This window comes from Aquarana catesbeiana, linkage group LG07 (genome assembly GCF_042186555.1).
Source record: "Aquarana catesbeiana isolate 2022-GZ linkage group LG07, ASM4218655v1, whole genome shotgun sequence".
Lineage (NCBI taxonomy): Eukaryota > Metazoa > Chordata > Amphibia > Anura > Ranidae > Aquarana > Aquarana catesbeiana.
Window position 1 is genome coordinate 216,750,388 of NC_133330.1, and position 21,749 is coordinate 216,772,136.

Sequence of the window (21,749 nt, forward strand, 5' to 3'; positions counted from 1 at the left end):
AAAATCGTTCTTTAGGACACTCCATCTGCCTCTGACTTTGTCATTGGTGCCAACGTGCACCATGACAGCCGGGTCTTCCCCAGCCTTTCCCAGTAATCTGTCCACCAGATCCGTGATGTGCTGAACCCGAGCGCCGGGTAGACAGCATACAGTTCGGCGCGTCAGTTCTTTGTCACAGATTGCCCTCTCTGTCCTTCTAAGAATAGAGTCCCCTACCACCAATAACTGTCAATATTTTAACATCACTTCCCCCCCACTCTCACTGGAGGAGTTCTTTCCCTGGCATCTAGGAGAGACCCTCAGCTCCAGCAGTGCTGGTCCCTGACTGGTTTCACCAATGTCCCTCAATGGAGCATACTTATTGGGATGCTCCAGCCCAGGATCGGCCTCCCTGGCACTTCCCCTTCTATCCTTACTGACTGTCACCCATCTATTCTTTTCTGGTGCCTGCACCTCTTTGTCTCCACCTCTGTGCTGGCCCCTGCCGGGTACATTCCCCGCTCTCTGTTGACAGTTGCTTCCCTGGATTCAGAACCTGGGCATCCAGGGAAACAATATGCTTACATTTTGCACAGCAGTATTCGCTCTTGATCAGATGATCAAGGAACACATACATGCCGCAAGATGTACACCGAGTCGCATCTCCACATCCGCCGGGCATCGTACCTACCAATTTAATGAGGATTGGGATTATACCCTGTCCAAATTACCTAACAACTAGCTAACAACAACTGGTAAGCAGATATATTTGCCCTATCTATCCTGTGGGGAGCACTGGGTGTCTTCACCGTCTGAATATTGGAACAACACACTTTCAAGTTCACGCTATAGATGTTTAGTTGGGATATTTGGACTATTTATTTCCGTTTTTCTTTTTTCATTTCATGTAATAGATGGACCTAAATGCACTTTATCTATTTAATTAATTTTAACACCGCAACACGTTGATTTAAATTTGGTATGAAGTGTACATTTTTGTGAGTGCTGTTGTCTCTCACGGATCATCTGTGTTAATTCATTCAATATACACTTAGCACAATATCGTTGTTCACACATTAAGGCAAAAGAGATGCCTACATGTCTTGAAAGAGTATTCATACCCCTTTACATTTTCCACATTTTGTCATGTTACAACCAAAAACGTAAATGTATTTTATTGGGATTTTGTGTGATAGACCAAGACAAAGTGGCACATAATTGTGAAGTGGAAGGAAAATGATAAATGTTTTTCACATTTTTTTACAAATAAATATGTGAAAAGTGTGGCATGCATTTGTATTCCGCCCCCCAGTCAAAACTTTGTAAAACCACCTTTCACTGCAATTACAACTGCAAGTCTTTTTGGGAATGTCTCTATCAGCTTTGCATATCTAGAGAGTGAAATTTTTGTCCATTCCTCTTTGCAAAATAGCTCAAACTTTGTCAGATTGGATGGAGAGCATTAATCAGAGAGGCAGCCAAGAGGCCCCTGGTAACTCTGGAGGAGCTGCAGAGATCCACAGCTCAGATGGGAGAATCTGTCCACAGGACAACTATTAGTCGTCCACTCCACAAATCAGGCCTTTATGGAAGAGTGGCAAGAAGAAAGCCCCAAAGAAGTCACATTTGCAGTTTGCGAAAAGCAATGTGGGGGACACAGCAAACATGTGGAAGAAGGTTTGCGGGTCAGATGAGACCAAAATTTAACTTTTTGGCCTAAAAGCAAAATGCTATCCTTGGTGGAAAACTAACACTGCACATGACCCTGAGCACATCATCCCCACTGTGAAACATTGTGGTGGCAGCATCATGTTGTGGTTTGATCACCTCTGCGTTTTTTTGTTTTTTGCGCTAGAAACAAAAAAGACCGACAATTTTGAAAAAAAAACAAAAAAAAACAATTTTTTACTTTCGGCTATAAAACACATCCAATTAAAAAAAAATGTAAAAAATCTATTTTTTTCATCAGTTTATTAGGCCAATATGTATTCTGCTACGTTTTTGGTAAAAAAAAAATATAAAAATCCCAATAAGCGTGTATTGATTGGTTTGCACAAAAATTATCGCGTCTACAAAACTATGGGATATTTTGTGGCATTTTTATTTTTACTAGTAATGGCGGCATTCAGAAATTTTTACCGGGGCTGTAACACTGCGGCAGACAAATTGGACATCTAAGTGACACTTTTTGGGGACCAGTCAATACAGTGATCAGCGCTAAAAAATAATGCACTGTCACTATATAAACGACACTGGCAGGGAAGGGGTTAACTGGGCAATCAAAGGGTCAAGTGTGCTCCTAGGGAGTGCTTTCTAACTGTGCGGGGGATGGTTTAACTGGAAGAAGAGAGAGATATGTGTTCCTGATTAGCAGGAAAACAAGATCTCTCTCAAGATCTCTCTCTTGCTCTCTGACAGAATGGCGGTCTGCCTTGTTTACATAGGCAGACTGCCGTTCTGCCTCACCTTTGAACAATCGGCGGGTCCCGGCGGCCAATGCGGCCGCTGATTGGCTCCCGCTGTGCCCCAAACCCCGAAGAGGAAACAACGTACAGGTTACGTTGTTTCACGCAGCCGTGCCGCTCTGCGCAGTAAATGTGCGGTGGATGGTCCTAAAGTGGTTAATACCACTTTAATCTTCCCCTACCAATACCTCAATGGATTATTTTTCCCAACAACAGTTTACCAGCCTGAGATGGACTTCATCGTGAAGTGATTAGATATACCCTTTCTTGGCCTTCCAGGACTTCAACTGTATTCACCGCAAAAAAGCAATTTGTCATCTGAAGATAACTGGGATTGTGGCGGCATGCAGGGGAAGGGCTGGGAGGGTCAGTATCACAAATGCTTCCTTTTAGAAGTGTTTGATGCTGGCAAAAATGACAAGTTTCAGGAAAAGTGGATTCCCTCTCCACTCCCATCAAGATAAAAGACTTCCTCTTCTATGATTAAATGAAACGTCTTCCTTAAGTATGTCAAGACAAAATCCAAGTATGGTCAAAAAATAACCAAGTTTCAATGATCATTTATAACCGACGTATTGAAAACTGTTGGACAGTATGGAAAAAGAATTGAAATAATTTGCAATTCCACTAACAACCAAGTAGAAATCAACTTTCAGTAGTTTAGTATATCTCTTTTAATAAGCATTACACTAAACAAAAAATGTATTTAAATAACATTTTTACAAAAATGAAAGCGCCCCTGTCCCTCTGTGTACGCAAGTTTCGCACACATACAGTGGGGACGGAAAGTATTCAGACCCCCTTAAATTCTGCACTCTTTGTTATATTGCAGCCATTTGCTAAAATCACTTAAGTTCATTTTTTTTCCTCATTAATGTACACACAGCACCCCATATTGACAGAAAAACACAGATTTGTTGACATTTTTCCAGATTTATTAAAAAAGAAAAACTGAAATATCACATGGTCCTAAGTATTCAGACCCTTTGCTCAGTATTTAGTAGAAGCACCCTTTTGATCTAATACAGCCATGAGTCTTTTTGGGAAAGATGCAACAAGTTTTTCACACCTGGATTTGGGGATCCTCTGCCATTCCTCCTTGCAGATCCTCTCCAGTTCTGTCAGGTTGGATGGTAAACGTTGGTGGACAGCCATTTTTAGGTCTCTCCAGAGATGCTCAGTTGGGTTTAAGTCAGGGCTCTGGCTGGGCCATTCAAGAACAGTCACGGAGTTGTGAAGCCACTCCTTTGTTAGCTGTGTGCTTAGGGTCATTGTCTTGTTGGAAGGTAAACCTTTGGCCCAGTCTGAGGTCCTGAGCACTTGGGGCGAATTTCGAAATCAATGCTGGCACCATCGGATCACAAAACGCAAAAATTTTCTGATTTTCAAAAGAAAATTCTTTTGGAATTCGACCATGTATGGGCAGCCTTAGTTGCTTTACTAGAGGAAAGTTAATCAAAGAATGGGATTGACATGATTGATTTTGATATATACTTGGAATAAGGGGATCAACAGGGGGATGAAGAATAATTAAATAATTTAAACAAAGATCAAAACTCCCCCCCACTACAAAAAAAAAAAAAGTTCTTCACCTTCATACAAGTGAGAGACTGCTCATTGAGAGCAAGGATATATATGGTCTTACTAAGAAGCAGTTCCAAGCATTGAACCAGTTAACCACTTCAGCCCCGGAAGGATTTACCCCCTTCCTGACCAGAGCACTTTTTGCGATACGGCACTGCGTCGCTTTAACTGACAATTGCGTGGTTGTGCGACGTTGCACCCAGACAAAATTGACATCCTTTTTTTCCCACAAATAGAGCTTTCTTTTGGTGGCATTTAATCACCTCTGCGGTTTTTATTTTTTGCGCTATAAACAAAAAAGTGCGACAATTTAAAAAAAAAAAATATATATTTTTTACTTTTTGCTATAATAAATATCTCCCAAAAATATATAAAAAAACTAATTTCTTTCTCAGTTTAGGCCGATATGTATTCTACATATTTTTGGTAAAATAATGGTTTTTCACACCTGGATTTGAGGATCTTCTGCCATTCCTCCTTACAGATCCTCTCCAGTTCTCTCAGGTTGGATGGTAAACGTTGGTGGACGGACATTTTTAAGTCTCTCCAGAGATGCTCAATTGGGTTTAAGTCAGGGCTCTGGCTGGGCCATTCAAGAACAGTCACGGAGTTGTTGTGAAGCCACTCCATTATTTTAGCTGTGTGCTTAGGGTCATTGTATCGTTGGAAGGTAAACCTTCAGCCCAGTCTGAGGTCCTGAGCACTCTGGAGAAGGTTTTCGTCCAAGATATCCCTGTACTTGGCTGCATTCATCTTCCCCTCAATTGCAACTAGTCGTCCTGTCCCTGCAGCTGAAAAACACCCCCACAGCATGATGCTTCCACCACGATGCTTCACTGTTGGGACTGTATTGGACAGGTGATGAGCAGTGCCTGGTTTTCTCCACACATACCACTTAGAATTAAGACCAAAACGTTCTATCTTGGTCTCATCAGACCAGAGAATCTTATTTCTCACCATCTTGGAGTCCTTCAGGTGTTTTTTTAGCAAACTCCATGCGGGCTTTCATGTCTTGCGCTGAAGAGAGGCTTCCGTCGGGCCACTCTGCCATAAAGCCCCAACTGGTGGAGGGCTGCAGTGATGGTCGACTTTCTACAACTTTCTGCCATCTCCTGACTGCATCTCTTGAGCTCAGCCACAGTGATCTTTGGGTTCTTCTTTACCTCTCTCACCAAGGCTCTTCTCCCCCGATAGCTCAGTTTGGCCGGACGGCCAGCTCTAGGAAGGGTTTTGTTGGTCCCAAACGTCTTCCATTTAAGGATTATGGAGGCCACTGTGCTTTTAGGAACCTTAAGTGCAGGAGAATTTTTTTTGTAACCTTGGCCAGATCTGTGTCTTGCCACAATTCTGTCTCTGAGCTCTTCAGGCAGTTCCTTTGACCTCATGATTCTCATTTGCTCTGACATGCACTGTGAGCTGTGAGGTCTTATATAGACAGGTGTGTGGCTTGCCTAATCAAGTCCAATCAGTATACTCAAACACAGCTGGACTCAAATGAAGGCGTAGAACCATCTCAAGGATGATCAGAAGAAATGGACAGCACCTGAGTTAAATATATGAGTGTCACAGCAAAGGGTCTGAATACTTAGGACCATGTGATATTTCAGTTTTTCTTTTTTAATAAATCTGCAAAAATGTTAACAATTCTGTCTTTTTCTGTCAATATGGGGTGCTGTGTGTACATTAATGTGGAAAAAAATGACTTTAGCAAATGGCTGCAATATAACAAAGAGTGAAAAATTTAAGGGGGTCTGAATACTTTCCGTCCCCACTGTATGTAAATATGATCACAGCACACATGTGAGGTATCACTGCAAGTACCAGATTGAGAGCAATAATTCTAGCACCAGACCTCCTGTTTAAATCTAAACAGGTAAGCTGTAAAGGCTTTTAAAGCGTCGCCTATGCATAATTGAATGTACTGTAGGCACTTTTTGTGTCCAAGTAAAAATCTATATTTTTTGCTAGAAAATTACTTAGAACCACCAAACATTATATATATATATTTTTTTTAGCAGAGACCCTAGAGAATAAAATGCCGATAGTTGCAATTTTTAATGCCACACAGTATTTGCACAGCAGTTTTTTAAACGCAATTTTTTTTTGGAAAAAATCACTTTAATGAACGCTAATGCAAAAAAAAAAAAAAAAAAAAAAGAAAAAAAAAAAAAACAATATATAAACCAATTTTTTGGTAAAATATCAAAGATGAAGTATAAATGATGTTACACCAAGCAAATAGATACCTAACATGTCACTCTTTAAAATTGCGAACGCTTGAGAAATGGCGACAAACTTAAAAATCAGGCATAGGCGATGCTTTAAAATTATTTACAGGTTACCAGTTTAGAGATACAGAGGAGGTCTAGCGCTAAAATTATTGCTCTCGCTCTATCTAATGTTTACGGCAATATTTCACATGTGTGGAGCGAACACCGTTTACATATGCATGCGTGACTTACATATGCGTTCCCTTCTGCGCGTGAGCACAGAAGAATGGGGTGCTTTAAACTTTTTTTCTCTTGTTTATTTAATTTTTTCTACACTGTCCCTTTATTTTTATTTTTTTATCACTTTTATTCCTATTACAAGGAATATGAACATCCCTTGTAATAGAAAAAAGGGATAACAGGTCCTCTTTATGGAGAGATCTGGGGTCTACAAGGCTCCATTCAGACCACGGCGTTCCGTTTTGCAGGCGGAATCGGCGCGATTCTGCCCGCAATTCGGAAACGCTGAAAATCGCGGGACACCCTTGCGATCCCGGCTATTTTGGAGGTCACCAAATCGCTGCACGATTTTGCTGCAATTGTCGCCTGAAGAATCGTGGTAAAAACGCGCAAACAGAATCGCAGGATGCCCAACACCCAAAAGAAGTTTTTGTACTTCTTTTTGGGCATCGGGCGTGCTGCGATTCTGTTTGTGCGTTCTTACCGCGATTCGTCATCGGGCAACAATCGCGGCAAAATTGCGCCACGATTTGGTGCCATTCAATAGCGGGGTTCGCAAGGACGTTCCACGATTTGCGGCGTTTCTGAATCGCAGGCAGAATCACAGCAATCCCGCCCACAAAACGGAACACCATGGTGTTAATTGTGCCTAAGACCCCAAATCTCTTCTCTGCATTTAAAAGCAATTTAACATGTTATCCTTTGCTTTTAAAATAAAAAAAAAAAAAAAGTTTACTTCCGCCCATGATGTGATTCCAGTTGTCACAGAGATCATAGGGGCAATCAAACACATGGTCATCCCTATGGCTACCTGCACAAACTGTCAGATCGTTGCCCACGCACACACCCAGTAAAAACAGTAAGCCTCAGAAACACCGGCGAGCTGCGGGTGGGGGGGGGGGGGGGGAGACCCCTCCAGCTGCTTCTTTAAACGTAAAATCAATAGCACCTTCTATTGGTCTATTCTATTCTATTCTATTGATCATGTGATTTCAGAAGATATAGTTTGGGGCGGGGGGGGGGGGGGTCTTTTACAAACTCTGAAAGCTGTAAGTAAAAATTTTAGACCTCCAGATTTTTAGAGAAATGTTTACGTACATTTGATTTTCACCATTTACAAATGTTTAATAACGATTATAGTGTTTTTTTTAGGGAAAATATTGATTTGATAAACATTTGCATAAATATCAAGTATTTTTAAATACCTTAAAAATCAGTAGCACCTTCTTTTTTTTAAAGACCAGGTGCTTTCAGAAAATATATGGTTTGGGGGGTCTCTTACAAACTCTGAAAGCTGTAATGGGGCGTACACACGGTCGGACTTTTTGGCTACAAAAGTCCGACAGCCTGTCCGACAGACTTTCGACGGACTTTTGGCAGACTTTCTAACGAACGGACTTGTCTACACACGATCACACCAAAGTCTGATGGATTCGTACATGATGACGTACACCGGACTAAAATAAGGAAGTTGATAGCCAGTAGCCAATAGCTGCCCTAGCGTTGGTTTTTGTCCGTCGGACTAGCATACAGACGAGCGGATTTCTGGGTCCGGCGGAGTTACGACGTAAAGATTTGAAGCAAGTTCCAAATCTAAAGTCCGTCAGATTTGCGACTGGAAAAGTCCGCTGAAAGTCCGGGGAAGCCCACACACGATCGGATTGTCCGCCGGATTTGGTCCGTCGGCGTCCGTCGGACTTTTGTAGCCGAAAAGTCCGACCGTGTGTACGCCCCATAAGTGAAAAATGAACACCTCTAGATTTTTTGAGAAATTTGGATATTTACATTTTTGTGTACGATCGATTTTTTAATTTTTTTAATCATTTTGCAAACAAGAGCAATTTAAAATGTACACATATTTGTTATTTATTAACTCAACACAGGTTCAGCTTCTATATTTAGTAGGAATTTAGCAAGAATTTTGTCAAAGGTACTGTGTTTTTTTCCTCTAAGAATAATTTTAGTTCAAATATTTTTTGATAAACATTTGCGCAAATATTGCAGGGCCTTAAAAATCAGTAGCACCTTCTTTTTATTCTATAGGTCATGTGCTTTCAGAAAATATATGGTTTGGGGGGTCTTCTTTATACCCTGGAAGCTGTAAGTGAAAAAAATAAAACTTCCAGATATTTAGAGGAATTTGGATATTTACATTTTTGTGTAGGTTAGATTTTCACCATTTTGCAAAAAGGCACAAGTTAAAATTTACAAATATTTGTTATTTATTAACTCAATACAGGCTAGCTTTTATATTTAGTGGGAATTTTGTAACATTTGTGTTTTTATCTGCTAATAATGATTTTAGTGTATTGTATTGCTTTGATAAACATTTGCGGAAATATTGCGGGGCCTTAAAAATCAGTAGCACCTTTTTTTTTATTCTACTGCTCATGTGCTATCAGAATATATATATTTTGGGGGTCTTTTACAAACTCTAAAAGCTGTAAGGAAGAAAAAAAAACAATGGCCAGACCATTTTAACAGTTGAGCACAGGGCCTGGCAGAGAAAAGATTAAAGAAAAGAATACAGTCTCTACAGTCAAGCATGGTGGAGGTGCACTGATGTTTTGGGGTTGCTTTGCTGCTTCAGGCACTGGATGTCTTGACCGTGTGCATGGCAGTATGAAATCTGAAGACTACCAAAGAATTCTTGGGTGTAATGTAGGGCCCAGCATCAGAAAGTTGGGTCTCCGTCAAAGGTTATGGGTTTTACAGCAAGCAGGAGAATGACCCAAAGCACACGTCAAAAAGCACCCAGAAATGGTTTAAGACAAAGCGCTGGAGAGTACTGAACTTGCCAGCAATGAGTCCAGATCTAAATCCCATAGAGCACCTGTGGAGAGATCTCAACAGCAGTTGGGAAAAGGAATCCTTCCAATCTGAGAGACCTGGAGCAATTGGCGAAAGGAGAGTGGTCCGAAATTCCAGTAGAGAGGTGTAAGAAACATTGATGGTTACAGGAAGCAAATTCCAGTTATTTTTTCCAATTGAGAGACAATAATTTGGTCAAGTCCATTTTTGAAGTTGTGTTTGGAATGTGTCAGATTTGGCTATTTGTTTCTCCACATTTTTGTGTCATACCAATACAAGCAAAAGAAATAAACACGAGAATACCTAAACATTTGTAATTGCAACAATTTTCCGGGCAAAGTTGTGCATTATCTGACGAAAATGCAGGGGTCCCAATATTTTTGGCCATGATTGTATGTGAATCCAAGCTAAGGTAACCTTTTCACAAAATCGCGCAATGCTGTCTAATGCTCACCACACACACACACACACACATTACAATCTGACTGTACTATCACCATCAGATTTAAAGAGGAAGTAAACCCTGACTTCCTCCTTTGTTCCCTGCAAAGTAAAAGCATAATGGGCTAGTATGCATCGCATACTAGCCCATTATGTGCCACTTATCTGCAAATGTTGGTGGCCGCGTCCATCTTCACCCCTCTTCCTTCCAGGGCCGAGGCTCTGTGACTGGACGGAGTGTGGGGGGGGACTATCATGCCCTTTCTTCAGTGCACATGCACCGATGACGTTGGCGCAAATGTGTATGGTAAATATCTCCTGAACTGTGCAAGTTTAGGAGATATTTCCAGTACCTACAGGTAAGCCTTATTATAGGTAGATCTTCATATTACATACAGTGCATCTGGAAAGTATTCACAGCGCTTCACTTTTTCCACATTTTCTTATGTTACAACCTTATTCCAAAACTGATTAAATTTGTTATTTTCCTCAAAATTCTACAAACAATACTCCACAATGACAACGTGAAAGACGTTTTAAATCTTTGCACATGCACAGTGCAGTCTCCCTAACCTACAGCAACAGTGGCCTAGGGTAAGAGAGAGTGCACTACGCATGTGCAGGTTTGGAAAGCAGAAGCGAGCTCACTCATGTGATGCTGGGAGCGAGTGTCGAATGTTAGGAGAGTCCTACTGGCAAGACATTAAAGTGGTTGTAAACCTCAGACATGAAATATGAACAAAGCATATCCCTCTATAATGTGTATTTGTCTCAATAAACCTACAATGCACTAAGTGTCATTTCTATCTGCTGCTTTGTTCCTCTGCTATCAGCATGAATCACTTCTGGCGAGTTTTTGTGACACCAAGAGAAAAAGGTGACAGGGGGGTGCGCAGACAGATTTACAACCTCAGCTCTGTTCCTGTGTGCTGTATGAAGGGAGGTAGGTCCCTTCCCTCCAATCAGCTCTCAGGACTCTCCTCACTGATGTAACTTCAGCTCTCCACCCCCTGCTTTTCTGAGCTGAGAGATCTTGTGTACATTCTGCACTTTGAATGGATGTAGGGGAAAGGTGGCTGTATAAAAACAGGTACAACTTATGCAGGAGAATTAGTTTCATCTCTGTGTATCACCTGAGGCCAGTCACTTCACTGGGTATATGTGAGAGTTTACAACCACTTAGAGCCCACGTTCACACTGAGGGCTAGTTTGAAATCGTGCGAGTTCAGTTGAACTCGCTTGATTTCAAAGCGGCATTTCAGTGCAACTTTGAGGGTGATTTGAGAGACATCTGTGCGGGTTCATGCACAGATGTCTATTGAAATCGGCCCCGAAGTCGGCAAAAGTAGTGCGGAAACTACTTTTGGGTATCCGGTGCGGTGCCACAAAGTCGGCGTCGCACCGATAAGGCCGGTGTTATTGCCGGCAAAAGGGTCTGATTTGGCATGCGATTTGACATGTGAACTAAAACCAATGGTGATATTTGAAAACAGCACAGTGGGACACATAGACAGCATAGTGTATTTTAGTGAAAAGGTCATCTTTTTTTTGCTGTCTGTGCCCTATTGGTCACAGACCTTCACTTCCTCAGGAAGTGACAGGAAATCTCTCCAAATGACAGGAAAACTTTTTTTAGGGCTTGTTCAAATGTGCAGCAGCCCTTGTCCCCCCTCTGAAAAGCAATCCGTGGTGGGTCCCTTTTCAAATGTATTTGACTAGCAGTGAGGAGGTGTTATGTCACCTCCTCACAGCCTGATTTAACTGTAAGTTCTTCCATGCCATGCTGCAATCATGCATTGTGGCGGTTGCAGCGCAGCATCACAGACTTGCATGGGTCGCGTTCAGTGCTGGTAATGCCATTCAGTTTAAAATAGAGAGGCAAGGCAAAATATTTGTGTTCTCAGCTGCATAAGGGGCTTAGAGAGGTGTGGGTGGAGACTACGAAGCGGGGGTTGTCTGCAGGAGGGAGAGAAACAGCAGGACATTGATCGCCCCAGTGAATAGCTGTGCAGTGGGGGCGTGTCAACAGAAGTCTGATCTTTGGAGGAAAGGTAGGCTGTCCTTCCTGCACAGCCAGAAAACTGACCACGCTGAGATGGATATGCTCTCATGCCTAGTGTGGTCAGTTTGAAAAAGAAAAGCAGAGGGACTCGCAGGTTTACCAGGTATTTCACACAAAAGGAGCAATACAAAGAGAAGAGAAGACTTTTTACTACAAGTACATGGTAACATATAGATCAAGGATTTGAAATGTTGGGTTAACAAACACTTTACCATTTTGCCAAGGCAGTGAAGCACAATGTCACAGCCACAGCATGTGTACAGACCTAAGTGCCTGCATGGCTATGTTCAGGTGGGCCATCAGAGGGCCACAAAACCAAGCCCCAACTGCATGGTTTTACCACCCCTTGTGGAACAAGTGCCCCCACTAGAAGATCCCCCTTCAATTCATTTTGACAAATCAAAATTTCTGATATAATTATTTGTTGTGCCTCCGGGTACACCCTCCTCCAGCCGCTGTATGGAACCCGAAGCCTCCTGGGATACATACATATCCCAAAAAGCAAGAATGGCGGCCAGGGGCAGGGTGGACTAAAAAAAAAAAAAAAAAAAAAAAGAAAAGAAAAAACTAAGACAAATTGACCTGGAAATTTATAGATAGTCAACTCCTATCCTCATATTGATTAGTGGTTTCAAATTAATAATACTACTGCAGTAGGGAACAGACACAAAAGATACATTCAGCATATTTACAAATAACTGTTCTGCTTTATTATGACGCAATTGAAGGTTTTTATACACATGATTACGTAGGTATCACATTAATATTACAATTAAGTATGGTAACGAGGGGCGTAACATTTGCAGGCTAATTCTAGTCAGGACTCAAAAGAATGCAAACATGTAATGAAAACATTATTAGTGCTGTGTGCACAGTGAGGGCAGTGTGCGATACATACAAAATACAATACAATTATATACAGAACTTACACATTTCCTTTACACAAATAAAGATTTTTACATTGTGGCGGAGGAGAGGAATGCGATAGCACCCGGTTCATCTACTGAGTGAGGCTGCATTCACACCTGAGCGTATCGTTTTCAGGCCTTTTTTAGGATGTCTTTCTGGCGTTTTTGTACAGGTGTTTTGAGATCCAAAGGTCAACCATGTAAAAAAGCAGCAAAACGCCTGTAACCTGCCTATAAAGAAGCTCCTGTACTTTTTTCAGCTTCAGGCGACAGAACGCTCAGATATGAACAGGAGCCCTTTAAACGAATGGGATTTTGCTTGTTGGAACTTTTGAGATGAGCGTTTTATGAGCTGAAAATGCTCAGATGTGAATGCAGCCTTAAGGTCGGCTTTAACACAAGACTTACCCAAACCCAGGATTGGGATCTTCTGCCCATTGGAGAGTGGCACAGTGGGGTATATGGGGACTTCCATGTCCATTACCTGTGTAAAGTATCAAATACAAGTTAGAAAACTTTTTTTCACACCCAACAAACATAATTATAACTCCAAGTACAATGCCATAGTTTCATGAATCTGTTACCTAGAGGGTGATCTTGTCGGCAGACCACTACTGAAACTATGCAAAGCCTTGCCCTCAACAAACAAGGCCGCCGGCGATCGCACAGCCAGCGTCGCCGTAGCAGGAGTAAAGATGGCGGCCGCCGTAAAGCTGCCTAGAACTGTGCCAGTAGTTAACATGGACAACTTTACAGTACGGAGGTCAAAGGGCGTTGTTTACCGCAGCCGTATAGTGGCGTCGTCCCGTAGCTGTCAGCGTGGGGACAGGCAGGAGAAATATATGCCAGCTTATGTACAGGGTTATCTTCCGGGTGTGCAATCCATCGCTGCTATCCTTCTCCAGCCGGGAGGACTATGCTGTACCTCATTGGGTTAGGTCTGGGGGATGCCAAGGATGTGACAGTCAGGGGCCTGGAGGTGATCAGGAGCTGTGCCCGGGTCTACCTGGAGGCATACACCTCCATACTCACCGTGGGCAAGGAGCACCTGGTAGGAGCCATTCTCTGCACTTCTCTCTATTACTGATTGTTGTATTTATAATGGAGGATGGATGGAGTACTGACCTCTGAGCATCACTTTGTATGGGGGGCGGTGATCTGTAATAATATTATAGTATTTTATCCAATAAATCATTGTCCTGGGTGGATATGCTCCTAACCACTTAAGGACCGGAAGGATTTACCCCCTTAATGACCAGGCCATCTTTTGCGATACGGCACTGCATCGCTTTAACTGACAATTGCGCGGTCATATGACGCTGTACTCAAACAAAATTGACGTCCTTTTTTTTTTTTTTTTCCCCCACAAATAGAGCTTTCTTTTGGTGGTTTTTGATCACCTCTGTGGTTTTTATCTTTTGCGCTATAAACAAAAAGCGTCAATTTTGGAAAAAAAAAAAAGCAATTTTTTTTTACTTTTTGATATAATTAATATCCCCCCCCCCCCAAAAAAAAATATATTCTTCTACATATTTTTGGTAAAAAAATAAGCGTATATTGATTGGTTTATAGATAGGGGATAGATTTATGGCATTTTATTTTATTTTTTTTCACTAGTAATGGCGGTGTTCAGTGTTTCTTAGTGGGACTGCGACATTGTGGCGGACAGATCAGACACTTTTGACACTTTTTTGGGACCATTGACATTTATACAGCGATGAGTGCTATAAAAATGCACTGATTACTGTGTAAATGTCACTGGCAGGGAAGGGGTTAACACTAGTGGGGATCAAGGGGATAAATGTGTTCCCTGGGAGGTGTTTCTAACTGTGGGGGGAGGGGACTGACTGGGAGTAGAGATAGATCGCTGTTCCTGATCACTAGGAACAGACAATCTCTCTACTCCCCTGTCAGAACGGGGATCTGTTTGTTCTGTTGACAGATCCCTGTTCTAGCTCTCTGTGGAGCGATCGCGGGTGGCCGGTGGACATTGCGGCCGCCTGTCACACGCATCGGGGCACGCGCACACCCACTGTATCTATTACACTAACCGATGTACAGCTACAGCATTTTGTGTAATAGAGCCATCCTGCTGCAGTATAATGACGGCGGCTGGTCAGCAAGTGGTTAAAGTAAAACTAAGGGAGGGCTATACCCCCTGTTAGTGAGTTTTGTTTGCAATCTGTGTCCCATTGGGGAGATTTCCCTTCACTTCCTGTCGCATAGCCAGAACAGGAAGTGAGAGGCTGTCCCTACAAAGTGGGGGAATCCCTGGTTGTCTCTAGTGATGAGCTTGGGCATGTTTGGACTAGGATCTGAATTCACGTGTGTGAGGGCACCCAGGGTATTCCCCATCCCATAGGCAGGTGCATGCACGCCTTTGCAGATATGAGGGGCTGGGAATGCCCCGGCTTCAGATGATTGGCCCTTACAGGTGACAGCCCCCTGCTGAGATCACACATGCGGGATTGGCCGGAGCTCATCACTAGTTGTCCCCATTGGAAGATTTCCCACTATTACTATTTTCGTGACAACCCCAATTTGGGATTTACATTCACTTTTGGTGAAAATGGTAAACGGGACTAATAGAGAGGGTGAATCTCTCCAAGCCCTTGTTCGCAATGGAGCAATTAGTCATGCGATTTGACAAGTGACAGCCTATTGCCAGCAATGGTACCATTACAATCTGAACTTTTGGGGCACCGCAGCAATTTCAAATTTGAAAGCAGTTCCTACTTTTGGCGATTTTTCAGGTGCGACTTCTATAGACCCCTGTGCATGAAGTCACACAGATGTCTTTCAAATCGCACCTGAAGTCGCACTGAAATGTGGCTTTAAAATCGTGCGATTTCAGATGAAGTTGCACGATTTCAAAGCTACATTCAATGTGAACGTGGGCTAATGGGAGCACAGATGGTAATAAAAACCTGACAGGGCTTTTCTCTTTCTCCACTCTTTCCAAAAAAGTTTTTCCTTTTGATTATACCTTAAGTTCACACCACATACAGTCCAGTGCATTTTTTTTTCTGCATCAAAAATGCATGGAAAGTAGGTTATATGGCTTTCAATGGCACAGTTCACACCACTGTTTGCAGTTTTAGCGCGTTCCAGTTCCAGAAAAAAAAAATTTGAACATGCTAATTTTTTCCTGCACTGGACTGTACTTAAACGCTGTAAAACACACCGAAATTCACCTAAATGCACCAAAAACGCACTGCAACACACATGTCCTTATTTAAGGTTAAGAAAAAATGCACTGGAACGCATCAAAAACACACATGCAGAAAAGCATCTGGAACACATATGGACTGCGTTTCTATGGTGTGAACTGGCCCTAAAGCAGACCCTCTCTAACAATAATAATTAGTCTTCTGTCTACCTCCATCTTTTAAAACAATTGGACAGGAATTTTTTTTTTTATACCACATTAATATCTACTAAAAACGGTGGTACATTATAAGAGATTGCATCTTTCAATAATACAAAAATGAATGTTTATCTGCTCAATTTCTTTAGGAGGAATATTATGGCCGTGAGCTGATCCTTGCTGACAGGGAAACTGTAGAACAAGATGCGGATGAAATCCTCAGAGATGCCGCTGTTAGTGACATAGCCTTCCTGGTGGTTGGTGATCCTTTTGGGTAAGTCCGAAATACCTTTTAGCCCTCGTTCAGATTGAATGCAGCTTTGAAATTGTGCGACTTTGTGAAATCGCACAATTTCAAAGCTGCAGTTCAGCTTGGAAGTCGCACCTGAAATCGCCAGAAGTAGTGCAGGAACTACTTTTTCAAATTGATGCGGCACCTCAAAGTTGGCGTCGCACATATTTGAACAGTGCCATTGCCGACAATAGGCTGTGACTTGTCATGCGATTTTGACCTGTCAAATTCCATGACAAGTCACTCCGGTTCGAACGGGGGCTTAACCACCAATGTCTGTAGTTGTCTCGGTTTTATTTATTTTATTCAAATAAATGGGCTGAAATAGCACTGCACCTGGATCGCATGTGAACCGCAGAGGAACGCACAGGGTGTCATACTCTGAGTATGCCAGTTTATTTATTCTTTTGTTATTATATCTATAACTTCCTGATCTTGTAGACATAGTTTTTTGCAGCATTTCCCCAAGAATTAAAGTGTTACTAAGCCCAGGGCCCTGCATTTACTATATCTGGTCTCCCACAGTACACAGAACGCAATTATTTTTGTAAATATAAACTGCTAAATATCTTTTCTCATCAGCAGTATATAGCAGTCTTGTGACTTCTATCAGTGTCCGGCTGAGCACTGGTAAAGCTTGCAGGAGGAGTTTTCATTCTGCTGTGATGGTCATATGAGGCTGCATGACTCTTGACCCTCTGTCTGGACAGTGCTGATTGGCCCTGTGCTGATCACATGTACTCTCCCAAGAAAAAAAAAACTCTCTAGCAATACACACCAAACTGAGCATGTGCAGAGTGCCTCCAAGGCTCTGTACTATCAGGAGACAGATTGGGGACAGTGGAAGAAGGGGAGGATCAGAGAAGAAAGGATCAAATAGCCTTTTTACACAATGCGCAGGATTAACCCCTTAGGTTCCACATCAAGTAGAACAAGCATGCTTTACTGCATATACAAATTTTACTGTTGTGGGTTTAGTAATACTTTAAAAAGGATTTCAGGCTGGGTTCACCAGCCAAAAATGCATGTTGCTGCTCTAAAAACTACACCTGCCTTATTTTGGTCAATGCATGGTAATGCTGAGCGTGGGTGTGAACTAGTCAATTGAAAACAATTGCAAAGCTGTGCGCATGCATTGATTGTTGTGACACGTGCTATAAATCGCAAAAATGTGAATGGGGCCCCAAGGGTTCCTCTGAGGTCAAAAGGTCTTATTTTTTCATGTTTACAACCAAAAACGTAAATGTATTTTATTGGGATTTTATGTAATAGACCAACACAAAGTGGCACCTGATTGTGAAGTGGAAGGAAAATGTAAAATGATTTTTCAATTTTTTTACAAATATCTGAAAAGTGTGGCTTGCATTTGAATCCAGCCCCTCTACTCCGATACCCCTAACTAAAATCTAGTGGAACCAATTGCCTAGAGAAGTCACCTACTTAGTAAATAGAGTCCACCTGTGTGTAATTTAATTTCAGTATAAATATAGCTGTTCTGTGAAGCCCTCAGAGGTTTGTTTGAGAACCTTAGTGAACAAACAGCATCATGAAGGCCAAGGAACACACCAGACAGGTCAGGGATAAAGTTGTGGAGTAGTTTAAAGCAGAGTTAGGTTATTAAAAAATATATATATATCCCAAGCTTTGAACATCCCACTGAGCACTGTACAATCCATCATCTGAAAATGGAAAGAGTATGGCACAACTGCAAACCTACCAAGACATGGCCATCCACCTAAACTGACAGGCCGGGCAAGGAGAGCATTATTTAGAGAAGCAAAGTGGCCCATGGTAACTCTGGAGGATCTGCAGAGATCTACAGCTCAGATGGGAGAATCTGTCCACAGGACAACTATTAGTCATACACTCCACAAATCTGGCCTTTATGGAAGGGTGGCGAGAAGAAAGTAATAGAAAGTTCCGTTTGCAGCTTGCAAGAAGCTATGTGGAGGACACAGCAAATATTTGAAAAAAGGTGCTCTGGTCAGTTGAGACCAAAATTTAACTTTTTGGCCTAAAAGCAGAACTACCACTGCACATCACCCTGAACACACCATCCCACCGTAAAACATGGTGGTGGCAGCATCATGTTGTGGGGATGTTTTTCCTAAGCAGGGACAGGAAAGCTGGTCAGAGTTGATGGGAAGATGGATGGAGCCAAATACAAATCTTAGAAGAAAACCTGTTAAGCCTGGGAGACCGCATGGAATACCTTTTTGGATGTAGTGGCACTGTCCTTCGTTAGATCAACTCCTTTCTCACGGATAGGACCCATCAAGTGCGGATGAACGCTTGCAGCTCGGCAGTGGAACCACTTCTCTATGGAGCCCCGCAGGGCTCGGAATTGTCGCCCCTGCTATTCAACTGCTATATGCGCCCACTTGTTGACATTATTGCCACACACAAATTAGCATGCCAGATCTACACAGATGACACGCAGATCCTGGCTGACGCTGACAATGGGCCAAATATGCACCTACAACTGAGAAATGGCCTCCTTCACATACAAAAATGGATGGCCGACAACAAACTAGGCCTTAATGAAGCAAAGACCGAGGTGATGCTGGTGGGTCCTCAATCAACCACCAATTTTCTCTTGGCCTGGGCCCACTTCATTCTGCCCCATCCCAACGCCGGCAAAACAGGTCAGGAACCTAGGTATCATCTTTGATCCCTGCCTGTCTTTTATACCTCATGCAAAACTCTGTATCAAAAACTCCAACTTTTATATACAGAGACTCCGGAAAATTAAAGATCTGTTTTCTTACAAAAAACGGCTAACTCTTGTACAGGGCCTTGTGCATTCTTGCTTGGATTGCTCTAACATCTTTTTTCTTTGACTTCCATTGAAGTGGCAAAAAAAAAATTGCAAGCAATTCAGAATCAAGCTGCTAGCCTGGTCTCCGGATGCGCCAGAACAGACCACATCTCTCCCGTGCTGGAAAAATTGCACTGGCTCCCTATCGCCATCGAGTACTATTAAAGGCATTGTGCTATATGTATAGGGCACACCGGAAACTGGGCCCAATTTATTTGTCTGAATGGACCCCTCACCATGTATCGTTAAGACCACTCCGATCAGCCAACCTACTTCTCACAGAACCGACAATCAGCAGACTAAAATTTACTGGTAACAGACGCCTGGTTACAAAGGGCAATGAGCTGTGGAACTCCCTTCCAGCATCTCTAAAGTCCCTACCCTCCCTCCTGAGTTTCAGGAAGGGTTTAAAAACCTTCCTCTTTATCCAGGCCTAGGGATAATCTGATGAAGAATAGAAATCGTAGAAACAAAAACATGGATTTTGTATGCTCATTTTTTCCTCCCCCATCTGGAGGGTTAGTCGCAATTCCCCAACCCCCCCCCCAGTTCTTCTCTGTTTTTTACTCTAGTTCTTTCATATTGGGCATCCTAGGCTCCTTTTTTAATGTTCTTTTGGAAATCTCACTTGATTTTAGGGTCTTTGTGCGCCTAGACGCACTCCTAACGGATCGCATTCGGTGCAGTACAAATCCCATATCTAATCAAATCAAGCCGCGTACACACGAGCAGAATGTCCGACAGAAAGTCAGACGGAAGCTTTTCATTGTCTATTCCGATCGTGTGTAGGCCTCATCGGACTTATTTTTTTGAAAATTCTGATGGACCTAGCAATGGAACATGTTCTACATATTTCCGACGGAACCAATTCCTATCAGGAAAACCGATTTGTCTGTATGCTGTTCCGACGGACCAAAAACGACGCTGTGAAGCAAGTACAAGACGGAAGCTATTGGCTACTGGCTATTGAACTTCCTTTTTCTAGTCCCCTCGTACTTGCTGTTCGTCACCGCGTTCTGGACGGTCGGACTTTGGTCGGACCTTGGGTTGACCGTGTGTAGGCAAGACTGCTTGAATGGAATTCTGTCGGAGAAACCTTTATTCCGACGGCAAAACAGGTCGTGTGTACATGGCATTAGAGTCTGCAAAAGACTTGAGACTGGGGCGGAGGTTCACCTTCCAGCAGGACAACGGCCCTAAACATACAGCCAGAGCTACAGTGGAATGGTTTAGATCAAATCTTATTCATGTGTTAGAATGGCCCAAAGTCCAGACCTAAATCCAATTGAGAATCTGTGGCAAGACTTGAAAATTGCTGTTCAGACGCTCTTCATCCAATCTGACAAAGCTTGAGCTATTTTGCAAAGAATGGGCAAAAATTTCACTCTCTAGAGGTGCAAAGCTGGTAGAGACATCCCCAAAAAGACCTGCAGTTGTAATTGTAGTGAAAGGTGGTTCTACAAAGTATTGACTCAGGGTGGCTGACTACAAATGCACGCCACACTTTTCACATATTTATTTGTAACAAATTTTGAAAACCATTTATCATTTTCCTTCCACTACACCATTATGTGGCACTTTGTGTTGGTCTATCACATAATCCCAATAAAATACATTTTACGTTTTTGGTTGTAACATGACAAAATGTGGAAAATTTCAAGGGGTATGAATACTTTTTAAAGGCACTGTATAGATAGATAGTTAGGCAAACCATGAATGGGAATGGGAGCCTTCCCTGCTGGCACAACACAATGATTACTGCTAGGCTGTTCTTTTTAAAAAAAAATTGTATTTTTATTGGGTTGTAAAGGAGATACATGCAAACTCGTTACACATTGTACATTAAACCAGTAGGGAAAATGCAATGTTAACAAACATACAAGAAGAAGACAATGTAGAACACGTAGGTGAATATAAGTAATGTCCACAGATACAGGACACAGGGGTCTACTGTATCACTTATTAAAAATTATAAACAACTCATAGGTGTATATTAGAATCCAAAAGCAGAGCACAGTCAAGAATATAAGAAGAGTAAAGACTTTTGGGAGGGAAGTAAATAATCAATGCAAGACCATTACAGCATCCATTGGCATATTTAGCAATGGGGAAAGGGGGAGAGAGAATAAACAGAGACACCGTTATGTTAATATAAATATAAGATTAGGAAGCGGTGGTTGATGCGTGGGTCCCATATTCCGATAGATCCCAGGGCTCCCATATTTTAGTAAATTGGGGAATGGAATCATGTACAGATGCCGTTAGGAACTCCATCCTCCGGATCTCAGCCACTAATTGCAAAAGTCTAGACCATGGAGGGGGTGTACTGAACAGCCAGCATAATGGAAGAAGCCGTTTGGCAGCTAGCAGGATGTAAGAGATTAACCGGTATTTTTTTTGGGTATGCCTGGAATAGGGAGGCCTAGCAAGCAATTTAAGGGATCTAGTGGAAGGGTCACATCCACCACCTTCTGTATGAGTTTGTTCACATCGTACCAAAAGGGTTGAAACAGAGAACATTGCCAAAAAATATGAAACAAGGAACCTATGCCAGTTCCGCATCGCCAGCAGT

At 42.3% G+C, this 21,749-nt stretch overlaps 2 protein-coding genes across 6 annotated transcripts in view; one reads left to right on the plus strand and one right to left on the minus strand.

The window, feature by feature from the left end:
* The window catches only part of LOC141103434 (uncharacterized oxidoreductase ZK1290.5-like), a 254,666-nt gene extending 241,248 nt beyond the window's left edge, over positions 1–13,418 (minus strand). For all 5 annotated transcript variants that reach the window (XM_073593022.1, XM_073593024.1, XM_073593027.1 and 2 more), the window contains exons 1-2: positions 13,285–13,418; positions 13,109–13,184 (exon numbers count right to left, since the gene is read on the minus strand). In XM_073593022.1, coding sequence (XP_073449123.1) covers positions 13,109–13,181 — 73 coding nt within the window. In that variant the 5' untranslated portion in view covers positions 13,182–13,184; positions 13,285–13,418. The remainder of the gene's footprint in view (positions 1–13,108; positions 13,185–13,284) is intronic.
* Positions 13,419–13,450: 32 nt separating this feature from the next.
* DPH5 (diphthamide biosynthesis 5) overlaps positions 13,451–21,749 on the plus strand; it is a 78,925-nt gene continuing 70,626 nt past the window's right edge. The window contains exons 1-2 of the mRNA XM_073593021.1: positions 13,451–13,751; positions 16,217–16,341. Of these exons, the coding sequence (XP_073449122.1) occupies positions 13,617–13,751; positions 16,217–16,341 (260 nt within the window). The 5' untranslated portion in view covers positions 13,451–13,616. The remainder of the gene's footprint in view (positions 13,752–16,216; positions 16,342–21,749) is intronic.